Source organism: Ursus americanus, chromosome 1 (assembly GCF_024610735.1).
Source record: "Ursus americanus isolate L20-20 chromosome 1, mUrsAme1.1.p, whole genome shotgun sequence".
NCBI classification, from domain to species: Eukaryota; Metazoa; Chordata; class Mammalia; order Carnivora; family Ursidae; genus Ursus; species Ursus americanus.
This window is the reverse complement of record NC_142127.1, coordinates 17,711,403-17,726,174: the sequence shown is the minus strand read 5'-3', so window position 1 is coordinate 17,726,174 and position 14,772 is coordinate 17,711,403. Positions and strand designations below refer to the sequence as shown.

At 38.6% G+C, this 14,772-nt stretch overlaps 1 protein-coding gene across 4 annotated transcripts in view; it reads left to right on the top strand.

Moving 5' to 3' along the window:
* The window catches only part of ZRANB3 (zinc finger RANBP2-type containing 3), a 302,647-nt gene that overhangs the window by 271,318 nt on the left and 16,557 nt on the right, over positions 1-14,772 (top strand). For all 4 annotated transcript variants that reach the window (XM_045782977.2, XM_045782969.2, XM_087858142.1 and 1 more), the window contains 3 exons: positions 6,297-6,684; positions 9,714-9,911; positions 13,348-13,439. In XM_045782977.2, coding sequence (XP_045638933.2) covers positions 6,297-6,684; positions 9,714-9,911; positions 13,348-13,439 — 678 coding nt within the window. The remainder of the gene's footprint in view (positions 1-6,296; positions 6,685-9,713; positions 9,912-13,347; positions 13,440-14,772) is intronic.

Genomic DNA, 14,772 nt, shown 5'->3' with positions numbered 1-14,772 from the left:
TGCCTCTCATTTTTCTAAAATTATGCTCTAAGTGGATCCTTTGGTTCCCAAAATTATGTGAAATGATTCTCTTTACACCCACACACTCCTTTTCTGGATTTTACGCATTCAAGTTTCAATTTATTAACCCAAGCAGCTGAGCTTTCAAAATAACACCTATACTGATTACTCCCGAGTATAAGTTAGCTCTCATAGCGGCAGAGGTAGCCATCAATTTCCGATTACTGTCAGTCACTGCTAACCTTTACTGTGACTTGCCTCTGGCACATAATGAGAATTTCTCAAATGTTAATTTCCAAAATTAATCATTACTTAAATAGTGAAAGACGTTCTTTTAAAAACAGCTTAATTAAATCTTAATTAAAGAGATCAACTGTAAAAGTTGATATTTTAAGGCCCTGAGAATTCTTTTTTTTTGAAAGATTTCTTAGGTTGTTGTTTTGTGTTGTTAGGAGGGTTGCTTTTTTTTTTTATTTTTTTTATTATATTATGTTAGTCACCATACAGTACATCCCTAGTTTTTGATGTAGTGTTCCATGATTCATTACTTACTTGTGTATAACACCCAGTGCACCATGCAATACGTGCCCCCCTTACTACCCATCACCAGCCTATCCCATTCCCCCACCCCCCTCCCCTCTGAAGCCCTCAGTTTGTTTCCCAGAGTACATAATCTCTCATGGTTCATTCCCCCTTCTGTTTACCCCCCCTTTCTTCTTCCCTTTCTTCTCCTACCAATCTTCCTACTTCTTATATTCCATAAATGAGTGAAACCATATGATAATTGTCTTTCTCTGCTTGACTTATTTCGCTTAGCATTATCTCCTCCAGTCCCGTCCATGTTGCAGCAAATGTTGAGAAATAGTTCTTTTCGATAGCTGAGTAATATTCCATTGTATATATGGACCACATCTTCTTAATCCAGTCATCTGTTGAAGGGCATCTCGGCTCCTTCCATGATTTAGCTATTGTGGACAATGCTGCTATGAACATTGGGAGGGTTGCTTTTTTATAAACAAATCTAAAACTGTTTTGTTTTGTTTTTTTGGTGGGAAGATGGAGAGATTAAAATGTTTTTACAGAAATAAATACCTTACAAGGTAGAATAGGACAAAAGATTCTGATACTGTCTAAACATTATTACATGTAAGTGACAGCGGCCTGTTATTATATGTTTAATTCATTTTATTTTTTGTGTTTTCTATTTCCTACTTTTTATATTTTATTTATTTGTTTTATTTGCTCCTTTTAAAAAATATATTTCAAGGGTGTCTGGCTGGCTCAGTCGGTGGAGTGTGCAACTCTTAATCATAGGGTTGAGAGTTCAAGCCTGGTGTAGAGATTACTTAAAAATAAAATCTTTTTGAAAAATGTATTTCAAAATGTATCTAGGAAGAGAGCCAGATGTGGGGGGGGGGGCGGTAGTAAGGCAGTAAACTGAAAACAAGCATATTAAGTGAAAGACTCCTTAATTAATGATAGAATCCTTAGCATCCTTCTCCTGATCAGCTCCCTAATTACCGGTAGCCAGCATTGTACCCTTCAGGCAGGAGATTGAAGGACTCCTTTCTGGAGTACCAGACCGGACCACGAGAAGACTATGGAGACTGACAGGGTTTCCCTGACAGTCACTTGTGACCTCGGTGAAGCCCCCCACATGAAACTTGCATTTTATTCTTAATGTTTGTTAAGTCTCATTCCTAAATATGAACGGATAGTAAAGGCTGCCAGGCCTGGAGGAAGCCTTTCACTTGAAAAGCAGAGACCAAAACAAGCAGGTAAGCCAAGAAAGGGATCAGAAGGAGGAGAGACAATGAAACAAGCTGAAGACGACTTTAAAAGGAAAGACCAAAATTTACTAATGTCCATAGAGAAGTGAAAGAAAATACTGTACCCATGAAACCAGAACAAGGAGAGGAATCAGACAAGTGAAAGCTCTTAGGAATTGAACCTGTCATATCAGAAAATAGTAATTCAACAATGATGGGAAGGAAGGTAATGAGGAACTCACAAAGAAAGAACAAATAGCAATCAGAAAATGTGAGAAAAATTGAAGAAAATCAAATGATCAATCCAGAAGTTTTTTGCCTAATAGGAACTCCAGAAAGAGAAGACAGAGAAAACAAAGGAAGAAAACATAAGAAAATTTCCCAGAACTGAAGGACATGGGTTTTTCAGATTGAAAGTGCCCACTGGGGCACCTAATAAATGAATGGAAACCCAAAACACATGCACACACCCAATAAAGCTACCACTCTCCTGATTTTTCTCCCTTTCTTACTATTGCTTTTGTGTTTCTTTCTTTAGTATCTCTTCCTCATTCCACCCTTAATGTTTCTGTGCTTTCTGTCCTTGACTTTGACCTTTTCTCACTACCTTATCCCTCCATGTATCATGACCTCAAGTCCTATGTCTTTAACCACATCTCTATGTTAGTGGTTCCCAGATGTGTGAATCTAGTTGTTTCTTTCTCTTGAACTCCAGACCTGCTTCCTGGAACTTTTCACCCTGGTACCCATCAGTCCTCACACATGTCTAAAAGTGAACTTATTTCCTTATATATTCTCTTTTTGTCTTTTTATGAGCCCAGTTATTTTCCTATATTCCCTATTACAGGAAAATATCATTTCTACAGTGTTACAAGTCAGAAAGGTAGGCGTTTGAGGATCACTCTGGGCCCCTCCATCTTACTCACCACTTACAGTCAATCAGTATGTCCTTTTATTTTTTTATGTTTTTATTTTTTATTAAGTTCAATTAGCCAACATATAGTACATCTTTAGTTTTTGATGTGGTGTTCAATGATTCATTAGTTGTGTATAACACCCAGTATGTCCTTTTAGATCTTCATGGTGATAAGCCCCGTGTGTCCCACATTCCCAGGCAACCCTTCTATTCTTTCATTCATGTGTATGCGGGGACAAGCAAGGTCATTGGCTATTTGGGGAGGAAATCTGTAGCATGAAAAAGGGGAACAAAAATAAGCTGATAGAAAAATTAACCCTAAAGATAACATTTAAAAAACTCAAATTAGTAGCCTCACATTTAAGATGATATTGCAAATAAAATCAGACTACTATGATAAAGGAACAGGAAACAAAAAGGGATTTTTAGATGTTAAAAATATAGCAGGAGATCGATAGGAGAAGGAAGGGAAGAATGAAGGGGGGGTAAACAGAAGGGGGAATGAACCATGAGAGACTATGGACTCTGGGAAACAAACTGAGGGCTTCAGAGGGGAGGGGCGTGGGGGAATGGGATAGACTGGTGATGGGTATCAAGGAGGGCATGTATTGCATGGACCACTGGGTGTTATACGCAAATAATGAATCATGGAACTTCACATCAAAAAACTAAGGATGTACTGAATGGTGACTAACATAACATAATAAAAAATTATTATAAAAAATATGGCTGTCAAAATAATTCAGGGGGTTGCAAGTCAGGGTTGCAAGATAGATTAGAGAAAAACTCTAAGAATTTAGAGGGTAAAAAGACAAAAAGAAGGCAAATATGACAATAAAAGGTAAGACATTATGTCTAGTTCCAACGTTCTGCTCACAGTAGTTCCAGAAAAAAAGAAAATAAAGGGGAAGAAGCTATCAAAGAACAGTGGAAATTTCCAAGAGCTGCAGCTTGAGTACCATTCAAAATTAAGCTATCCTGGGTGCCGAGCAGAAGGGAGATAGATATAAATGACACAGATATAGAAATAGAGATTATCGTGAAATTTTAAAGCACCGGGGATAAAGAGAAGGTCTTGAAAGCCTCTGAAACAAAGGAAGAGTGTGCGACCTATGAAGGAACATCATCGGGTGTTGGAAGAAGCAGAGCAGTGTCTTTAAAGACTTGAAAAGAATTGTATGCCCAGCGAAACTACTGATGAAGGGTTAGAAACAAAATCATTTCATTTCCAGACATGCAAGGACTCAGAAGGTCATGCTTTAACTAGAAATAGCTGATGGAATTTGTTCATGTTTGCTGAACATTTGCTAGTATTTTCAAAATCCTGAAAGTCGTCTTTGCCATCCTATTATATAGAATAGAACATTTTCTTTATTTTTTTCCCTAAGCAAAAAAATAAACTCTACTTTATTAAAATTAAGACTTTATTAAGAGAGTAAAAGACAGGTCACAGAACGGGAGGAACTATTTTCAATACTTATATCTGAGAAAGGACTTATTCTTCAAAGTTTAACTATCTTTTTGGCTTTGTTACTTTTGTAGACACCAAACTCCATTAGTCTGCTAATCTCTCTGCTTTTCTTCACCCTTTTCTTAGAATTTCCTTTGTGTCTTGTTTTAAAAATCTTGTCTCATGATTTATAATTTCATTCTTTATATTTTTATCTAGATTCTGTCACTGCCACTACTCATCAGGTAACTGTTCATAGTACATGAGGTTGTGTAAATAACAGCCACACAAAATAGAAGCTGTACATTTGGGGGGGGCAGCGTGATTTTTTTCCTGTATGTTTTAATTTTACCAATATGGGAACAACTTAAGTCTTCCTGCTTTCCTCCCTTTTTTTTAACTTAAAAATTTATGATTATATTTATGACTATATAATCATAAAACTTACCATTTTAACCATTTTTAAGTGTACAATTCAGTGGTAATGCCACTTAATATCACATTCACAGTGTTGTGTAATTGTCACCACTATTTTCAAAACTTTTCCATCACCTCAGACAGACTCTGTCACCAGTTAACAATAACGCCCCATCTCCCTTTCCCTCGCCCCCGATAACCACTAATCCTTCTGTCTCTATGGGTTTGCTATATATCTTGGTTTTTTATGCACCACTGCTAAGAAGTGCAGGTAAGATGTAGTATGTAAAATATTTCTTTTCAATATGTGGTGTTTTGCTGTCATTATCTGTAGTGTCTGTCAGTGTTATCTATTGCTGCATAACAAATTACCCCAAAACTTAGTGTCTTCAGACAACCATAGTCATATATGATTTCTTATGCTTTCTGTGGGTGAGGAATTCAACCAGGTGTAAGGGAGATGATGTGTCTCTCTTCCACAATGACTGGGGCCTATGGTGGAAGACCCCAAGTCTGAGATCTGGAAACATCTCAAGGCTCATTCACTCACATGTCTGGCAGTTGATGCTGTCTGTAACCTAGGGGCCTACCTAGAGTTGTCAACTCAAACACCTACACATGGTTTCTCCCTGTGACCTGGGCTTCCGCACAACATGGTGACGAGGCTCCAAAGGCAAGCATCCCAAGACATAAAGAGAAGGAGATTCAGAGTGCCAGCAACCAAGCAGAAGCCATATAACCTTCAGTAACGTAGCCTTAGAAGTCACACGCTCATTTTCACTGCATTCTGTTGATTGAGACAGTTACAAAGATTCACCCAGGTTCAAAGGAGAGGAACACAGACCCCACCTCTAAGTGCAGGCATGTCGGTGTCACACTGTGAGAAGAGCACGTCAAATAGGATGAGAACTGGTATGACCATCTTTAGAAATGCAGTGTGTATCCACTCTGGTACCCCTAGCAGGAATTCTCTAAAACTGGCTCCTTTATCTTCCTTCACTGCTAGCTAATCACTTGTGGAGATGTGTATCCTACTTTCTCTAATAAGGAGGTTGAGATTTACACATTGAAAAGTAGACAAAAACATGAGATAAGGATGGAGCTTTTCTTAGAAAAGGGAAATATATTTCTTGAAGGCAAAATAATTATTAAGATGTGTCTGTTAAAGAACCAGTCTAATTAATAGCTTTAATGCTATTTGAAAAAATGCTCCCTAATCAAGAAAACATTTTAATATGAAAAACATTGTTTATGAAGACTATAATTTGGGCACGAAAACATTTTTGTAGGTTCTTGGTTGACTTGAAATATTTAAATACACAATTCTCCTTTCCTTGACATACCTCTAGAGCAGATAGTTGATAAAGTATGATTTTGTTACATAAATTCTGTAACCGTGTTGCCTAACATCTCTAAAGCTTTAGTGTCCTCATCTAAAATGTAGGAAGAATGCTAGTACCTGTCTCACAGAGCTGGCATGAGGATTAAATGAGTTAATATATGTAAAGTGTTTGGCACGCTGTAAGTGCTAAAAAAAAAAAAAAGACACAGGAAGTATATAGATGTGTTAATGATATTCTGCATATATGTATATATGAAGAGTCATAGCATAATTGAATTCATTTCCAATAAGGTATTCAAAAGATAAAGGAATATGGTTACTGAAAGTCATTGGTTAATCTGTTTCATTTAGGAAGAACATATTAGATTGCTTCTTAATTTGGTAACGGTTTGTTTTTCCTAGTTTGAAAAAGAAAAACAGCATGATATTCGATCATTCTTTTTACCAAAACCTAAGAAAAGACAGTTGGTGACCTCCTGTGATGAATCCGGGATATTCCAAAAGAAAAATACTGTCGTGCCAGCAGACCCTGGAAAAAGAGCTACAAGACATATTGTTGATTATGAAAGCAGTGTTGAACCTGAAGCTAAAAGATTGAAGTCGGTCACTACCAATGACCACCGCAGTGCCCCAAAGGAGAAACCATCCTGGCCCAGGCAAACCACGGCTCTAGCCCAGGCAACCAGCCCACCCCTTCCTGGAAAGGGCTGGCAGTGTGGTTTCTGCACCTACATCAATAACTCAGAGTTACCTTATTGTGAAATGTGTGAGAATCCTCCAGGCAGAGCTGGTGAGTACATGGAGTGTGGCCCTGGCGGGGGCTGGCAGTATTATCTTCACATAGTCTGTGTTTTTAGAGGCAACTGCTATTAGCATGGGTTAGTGGGTCTCGACACTGACTTTATTTATTTAATTATTTGTTTGTTTGTTTATTTATTTAAACACTGACTTTAGCTTTTAAGCTAGAGTAAGAACTTTACATAGTGAAGACTGAATTTATCCCCTGGAGGAATGTGGAAAGCTCCCAGTTCTGTCAAGAATGTATATCCCTGAGTGTCTGTGACATGGCATTAATTTGGCACAAATGGACATTTCTCATTAATGCCAGCAGGATGTGAATTCAGTGGGCAGGAATAGAAGCTCTGTTGCTATGGCAGCAAATATGCCTGATAGTCATAGACCTGCTGTTTTCTTTCTCCTGTAGAAAATACTTGTTTTTTAAAGAAATTATAGATTATTTTTGTTTAAATAGCAAAATAATCCAGTGGAGCTTCTTTGCCTAGTAAAATATACGTTGTGTCCTGTTTCTTGCATGACAGATCATAAAAATTCCTCTATAGATCTTAAGAACCAATTTGGTATCTGTCTAATGAGTTTATTCTTTTCCAAAACATGCTATTTTAAAAGTAGAAATTATATACATACCTCAGAGTATGTTTTTATAGCATGATATTATTTTGATGTTTTGTTTTTGAAATGTTATTAATACTGAAGTTGTCTTAAGAAAAAATATCATTAGTATTTCTTTTGTTTCCAGTTTTAGAGACCATTTTCATGGCAACTCAAAAGGCCAAGTTGACAGTTTGGGAAGCAGGAAGAAATCATTTTATTTTATCAGTTGTAATAATTGTACACATCTTCTTTTCCATCATATGTGAACTCTTTAGAGAAGTGACATTAACAAAGAGTCAGCTAAGATAAAGGCTCTGCTATTGCAGTTCCTTCCTATCTTTCTTGTTCTCCTATGTCTAAGTTTTAATCTGAAAGAAAATGTAATCAGTAGCTGAGCCTTTCCTTTTTCAATTCTGGGTGTTCCTACAAAAATGACAAGTCTGCCATCTGGGTGGTTATATTTGTAACGTGGACACCTGTTGTCTGTGAACTAAATTGGAACCACAAGCTTATTCCATATAATATCTCTCACAATTTGCATTATCTCATTCAATTTCCAACTACTCTAGACCACAAAAATAAAGTATCTCATGACTACAGAATAATGCCAGTTCACATTAAGTGTAAGTTGAGTGATTTAGCAATGAAAATCGTAGTTTAATAGGGTTTTATAGTTCTGATTTTTCTTTGTGATAACAAGAGCAACAGCGAAAGTTTCTAGACCCCTGATTTAATAAGCAAACTCTCAAGCAACCTAAGGAAAAATAAAACTCCTTTTGTGACTATGAAAGTCTGATTAAACAAAAATACATATAAATAACAGTGATACTACTGTGTAAAAAGGTTATAATTATTAGATTAATATTATTGTACTTGGCATAATGATTTCCAACCCTGATTTGGATGTACCCCCAAAAGTATTGAAAAGCAGAATTAATTCTAATTCATCCAGAATTTTTAATCGGTGTTTGCCATACAACACTTTGAGGAAACGGAATCCAAAAAACTAAAGGAGACGGGTGCCTGGGTGGTTCAGTCAGTTAAGTATTTGCCTTCAGCTCAGGTCATGATCCCAGAGTCCTGAGATCGAGCCCTGCGTTGGGCTTCTTGCTCAGCGGGAAGCCTGCTTCTCCCTCTCCTTCTGCCTGCCCCTCCCCATGTCTGTGCACTCTCTCTCACACTTGTCTCTCTGTGTCAGATAAATAAATAAAATCTTAAAAAAAAGTAAACCAAAAAAGTAAAGGAGCAATATTAGAAAATTACAGTCCTATAAATGTTGCTAACGGGGTCTCCAGGACATTCGGTACAATTTGGTATAGTATATACTGAACACTAATATTTGTCAATAGGTAACCCTTCTCTTGTGCCTTGTTCTTTTTTTTTTTTTTTAAAGTAATCTCTATGCCCAACATGGGGCTTGAACTCATGACCCTGAGATGTAGAGTCGCATGTTCTACTGAGCCAGCCAGGTGCCCCTCTTGTGCTTTGTTCCTAACATCCACATAGCTCATACTTGCCATCTTATAGCTCTTAGGCCCACACTTCTGTCTCCCGCTTGAACCGCAGCTCGTCCGTACGCCTCTGGCTCATCTGCACCTGCTGGTGTGATGGTACCTCAAGGTGGCCCAAGGTAGAGTTCTCCATTCACCACCACCACACCTAACACCTAAATCTTCCCTTCCCTCATCATCGCTAGAAACCCAGGCAGCGTCCTTGATTCCTTTCTCTTCTCCCACACTTGATTTGTCAGGTTCTGCCAGCATAACTTCCAAAGTCTATCTTGATTCTGGCCACATCTTCTTTGTTGCTACCGACCCACCAGAGGTTACCATTTTCTCTCCCAGACCTCAGTGGCCTCCCAGTACAAGCAGCCAGAGTGAGCCTTTAAAAACTCAGATGATTCCATTCCTTTACTTAAAACCCTCAACGGCTTCTGCTTACATTTACAGTCCAGTTTGAGAATACAGGCCCTCGGGCTGGGCCTCCTAGATTCCTGAACAGCCCTCAGCTCAGACGGAACTCGACCAGAGCTTGGCACTGGGGACCTTTGTTCCCCACCGTCCCCTGATTACAAAATCTTGCTTTATTCTCTTGTTTTATTTCTTTTTCTTTATTCATTGGCCTTTATTCTCTTTCTCTGATTTATTTGCTTCCTTGGTGATGACCTGTCTCTGACACTTAGAATGGAAACTCTAGGAAGCAGGGATTTGTCTGTCTGATTCCTCACTGCCCGTCCAGCACCCCATCGTTTGCACATGGTGCATTTAGTGACTCCCAACAGGTGTTCCAGAGAATGAACATAGTTGACCGTGTTTCTTTTTATAAGACCGAGCTGTGACTTTTTAAAGACTGGCCTTAGAGTAAATAATGATTTTACCTAAATTTGTGTGTAAATTATTTGTTTGATTTTCATAATTCTACAAATAGGTAGCCTCAGCTCTACCCAGGATAAAAACGAAAACAGGAAAGGTAATCCTCAGAAAGACACCTCCAAAAACACTTGGACTAGTTCTGACTGTGAAAAACAAGTCCCTGCGCCCTCAGAACCTAACCTGTTGGCTGAGAGCAAGAAAGAAATACCGGAAATCAAGAGAGAAGACGGACTCACACCCCAGCCAGGTGATGGTAAGTCTGGTTTCCACTTCCGGTGTCCAGATCCTAACCATGCACATAGGTAGACAATACTTTTGATAGATCTGTGACTACTACTGCGTTCCAGGTTCCTTGTATTCCGACTTAATATTAAAAATACCAGCCATTTGGAACCGTACACTGAAATACCAGATGGCTGGAAGAGCAGAGCTGTGGGCATTCAGACATGACACAGAGAGCAGAACTGACACGTAGCTGCCCGTGCTGCCCCCAGACCGCTCGCCCAGCCCCATCCAGGTCAGGCCCATCCACGAATGAGGGTGTGGTTTTGATATTTGGGAGGTTCTTTTGGACAAGAGTAAGATTGACATATTATTAACAGCTACTTAACAGATCATTAATCGTTTGCACATGAATTTCTTTTAAATGGCTACAAATAATTGGCCTATTTTAAATTTAGGATTTTGGGTGTTTTTTTTTTAAGAAAACGTTCTTAAAGTACATAATTTCAAGACTGTATGAATCATGACTGCACTTGGAGCCAGTCATGTAGTGTTTGGATTTATTTACTCTTTGGTTGATTCCATTCATTACTTCAAGCTGTGATGGTTGGTGCATACCCGCCCATATGTCACACATCACTATCGTTATGGGCCGGCTCGCCAGAGTTGGTGAGTACTTTGGGGTTATTTTCTGCGTTAATCGGTTAGTGACCATAGTAACCCACAGACTGATGTTCTCATTATAACAACACCAAAACTGCTGAGATGGGGCAGCTGAAGTTTTTCTTCTAAATCAGTTGCTATTAAACACAGTTATAATTGAGTCAGATTTCATAGCTTTAAAATGAAACATTCATTTAAGAATTTCTGAGCTCAGGGCATCCTCCTTTCTTTTTCCCTCATCCTTCCTTCCCTCTAACACCTCAAGGTCTTCTCAAATAATGTCTTGGAATGGACCCTGTTTTAGGTGTGTTAATTTTAAGTCTTTAGGTAGGCAGATGGTGTAGTCTCAGGTGGGGCATTCCTTTCATAGCTCTGGTTTCCTGCCTCCTGCTCTGACATTCCCTCAAGTGCTGATGCAGCCTTTGTTGTAGGACAGCGTGTGGCTCACTGGACTAAACATCAGACCGAGAACAAACAACCGGCAATTGTCATCAACTCAAGGGCTATGAGTCTCTTCATCTGTGGCTGGGAAATTCTGGTTTGTTAGTTGTAAATTGATCCCTTGATGAAGGCAGATGCTAGGTTTACTTACACATACTTTTCAAAAATCATTAGACCTTTAGAAATTCTATTCTGCCAGTGAAATTTGCATTGGCCTCATCCACTCCAGACAATGCCAACTTTTTCCCCAGACCTGTCCCCTCTTCCTTTCTTTGACTTATCAGATCACTAGGCTGAGAATTCCATGCAAGCAATATGCTTCATCTCTCCCCAGTACCATGGATTTCCATGAAAAACAAAGGGAGGGATGACAGAGGGGGCACACTATGTGCAAATGTTTATTCCTTGCACAGGAGCTCTTCTAGAACTGGAGTGGTGTGTGCTTTGCGGGAACTGTGGTTTTGTTCTAACTGGAATTCTAAGGGTCTGGAAGGATGGCTGTGTCTTCACAAGATGCGTCATCTCTAGTCTCAAACCATTAAATCACGCTTCATGGAAACAATGAAAAGAGAAATATGTTCCCTGATGTAGCTGCTAGCTACCAAGAATACCAACTGATTTGGAATCAATCCTATAATGCTTTTTATCAGAGAATGACTTCTGGGCTTTAAATATTAACGCATTAACCGTGGTCCTTCAAAGGATCTGAAGATAGAATGATTATACGATGCACTTGTTTTATGTACATTCAGAAAGAAAGAAACTCTAGAAGTTAAACTATGACTTAATACCCAAATGAGAGCCCAGACCAGATCATACCACCCTCTTTTGCTTTGCTGTTTCTTTCATTTGTCCTGAGGGATTTGGCAGTCCTTATGCCCTCATTTGCAGTGCTTGGCATGTACTAGGCAACCCTTTGCACATCTCAGGATCCAGATGTGAGAGAGCTTCCTCTGTCTGCAGGGATCTCCTTTCCTTAGGTCCCATGAAGAACTTGGTTATTCCTTTGCAAGAATATAAAAAAATTTTGGTTATTCCTCCAATGATACATATTTACTTCTTTAATATCAAATGTATGCTCTCCTGCTTTATATGCAAAATTTTTTAGTATGCTTATCACTTTTCATTTCAATACCAAATCATAATGAAACATTTTGAAGACATTTTAGAAGTAATTAAACTCAACTCATGTAGTAACAAGCAATGCGTTTGACTTAAGTGTGGTGTTGAAATAACAATAGTATTGTAGTTATGACTAGCTCATGAGTGCTCAGGCAATGACAACCACTTCGCAACTGCCACCTGGCCAACAATTATTGTAAAATGGCACAATTATTGGCTATACAACATGCCAACGTTTAACAGAGATGTTAAAGTGTGGAAAATACTGACATTTTTGAATTTATGAAATATGGGAATACTCCCAAGTTTATAAAATGACCAGTGGCTTGATTAGAAAAATTGAAATATGATGACATTGCCAAGTAGAATGACAAATCATAGGCTTCTAGATCTGGGGAAACATTTTAAAAGGTCACTGAGGAAAAAAATAAAATAAAAATGATGATGATGATGATGATGAAGGTCATTTAGAGGTTAAGGGCACAGGCTGTGTAGCCACATTACTGGTCTTAAGTCCTCTTACTGGTGGTGTGACCTTGGGCAAGTTAATGTGCCTCAGTTTTTTCCTCTGTCAAATGCACTACTAATTTCTGAGGGGTGTTAATATATGTACTTAGAACAGTACCTGGCGCATTGCAAGTACTCGTTAAGTGTTAACCATAATTCTTATTTAGATCCACTGGGATAACCCTATCTTTCCTGTATATACATTGGTCACTGAGACTGAGAAGTGATAAATAAAAGATTATCAGAAAAAAAGTTTGTCCGCATATCCCCTTTTGTGAATGTGAAGCACCAGGTCACAGGGAGTTGGGCACTGAAGTGGCCTTTCACAGAGCTGGATTGCTGCTGGCAACCAAAATGGTGCTGCTTCAGTCCCAGCTTAACACTGCTATTGGAGAAGTCCAGATTCTAGACTCCTTTAAGACCGATAACAACTCTCAGTGGCAGGAAATTCTCTCTCATACCTAACTCATATCTTTTCAGCTAATTCCGAATTTGTTTCTCTCTTGTGGAGTCATTAGCAAAAGTGCAAAGCAACTGGTGTCCATATAAGCCAATGTGGTCTTAGATGGCCTACCATCGTAGTTGTCTTTCAAGTGCAGACACATGTTCTTTGTCAAATATGTTGATATATTGTATATAGCTCTTTCGTCATTCTAACCCGTAGAAGATTAAAATAAGCTATTTTGGTTAGAAGAGAGGTAAGCCTTCAGGTTCTTTTTTATCTTCTTAATTAGAACAGTTGAAGAGTTCAGACGACTCGCCAGTATATGGTACCTTAATGTTCTGTGCAAGTAAGAATACTGACCGGATTCACCTCTATACTAAGGTAAGCATCAAGCAGATTCTGTAGCTTGAAACATGCAAAAGGCTTCCTTTTTTTCACATTTTATGGAGATACTTGATTTGATTAACAATGAGATAGGTATCTGGGTCTTTTTCTCCTTAAAGCTAATTCTAAAATTCCTTTGTTAAATCTAAAAACAATGAGAGGCAAAACAGCATAATAGTTAACAGCACAGACTTCAGGGGCCAAACCACCTCAGTTCATATCTGTTCCTGAGCGTGGAATCTTGAACATATTACTTAACTGCTTTGTGCCTCAGTTTCCTCAGCTAGAAAATGTGGAGAAGAGTTGTTGCAAGGGTAACATGAGCCAATTCCTGTAAATCACTTAGCATTGTGCCTAATCATAAGGAACTCTCAGTAAGAGCTCCTAGACGTGGTTTACACACACACACACCCCACATCTACACAATGGAATATTATGTGGCCATAAAAAAAGAACGAGATCTTGCCATCTGCAACAACGTGGATGGACATAGAGTGTATGATGCTAAGTGAAACAAGTGAGACAGAGAAAAACAAATACCGCATGGTTTCACTTATGTGTGGAATCTGAAAAAAACAAAACAAAACAAATGAACAAACAAAGCAGAAACAGACCCATAAATCAGAGAATAAACTGGCGGTTGCCAGAGGGGACAGGGTGGGGGGTGGCCAAAAAGGATGAAAGGGAGTGGAAGTTACAGGCTTCCAGTTATGGTGTGAGTCACAGGGATGAAAGGTACAGCACAAGGAATAGTCAGTGATGTGACAGTGTCGTATGGTGACGGGTGGCAGCTACACGTGTGTGAGCACAGCATGAAGTGTAGACTTGTCGAATCACCGTGCCGTACACCTGAAACGTATGTAACATCGTGTTAACTGTACTTCCAAAAAAAAGTTAGCTCCTTCATGGATAATTTGTAGCAACCGCAGCCCCTTTGCAGAAGCCTGACTCTGCCCATCCATGTCGAATAAATTCTAGGAAGCTTTAAAAATATGATTGCTTGGATTCGTGCCATAGCCTAGGTTGGTGGTGCTCAAACTTTTTAGTCTCAGGAGCTCTTTGAACTTTTAAAATTTGGTGAGAACCCCAAGGAGTTTTTGTTCATGAGGGTTATATCTGTTGATATTTTGTCTATTTGAAATTAAACTGGAAACACTTAAAAATATTTATTAAGGATAGTAATAACCCATTGTTGATACTCATGTCAATAGCTTATTTTTATGAAACATATTTTATAAAAGAAAGATAACATTTAGTGAGGAGAGTTGGCATTGTTTTACATTTTTTTACAGATTTTTTTAAAATTATTTATTCGAGAGAGTGTGTGGGG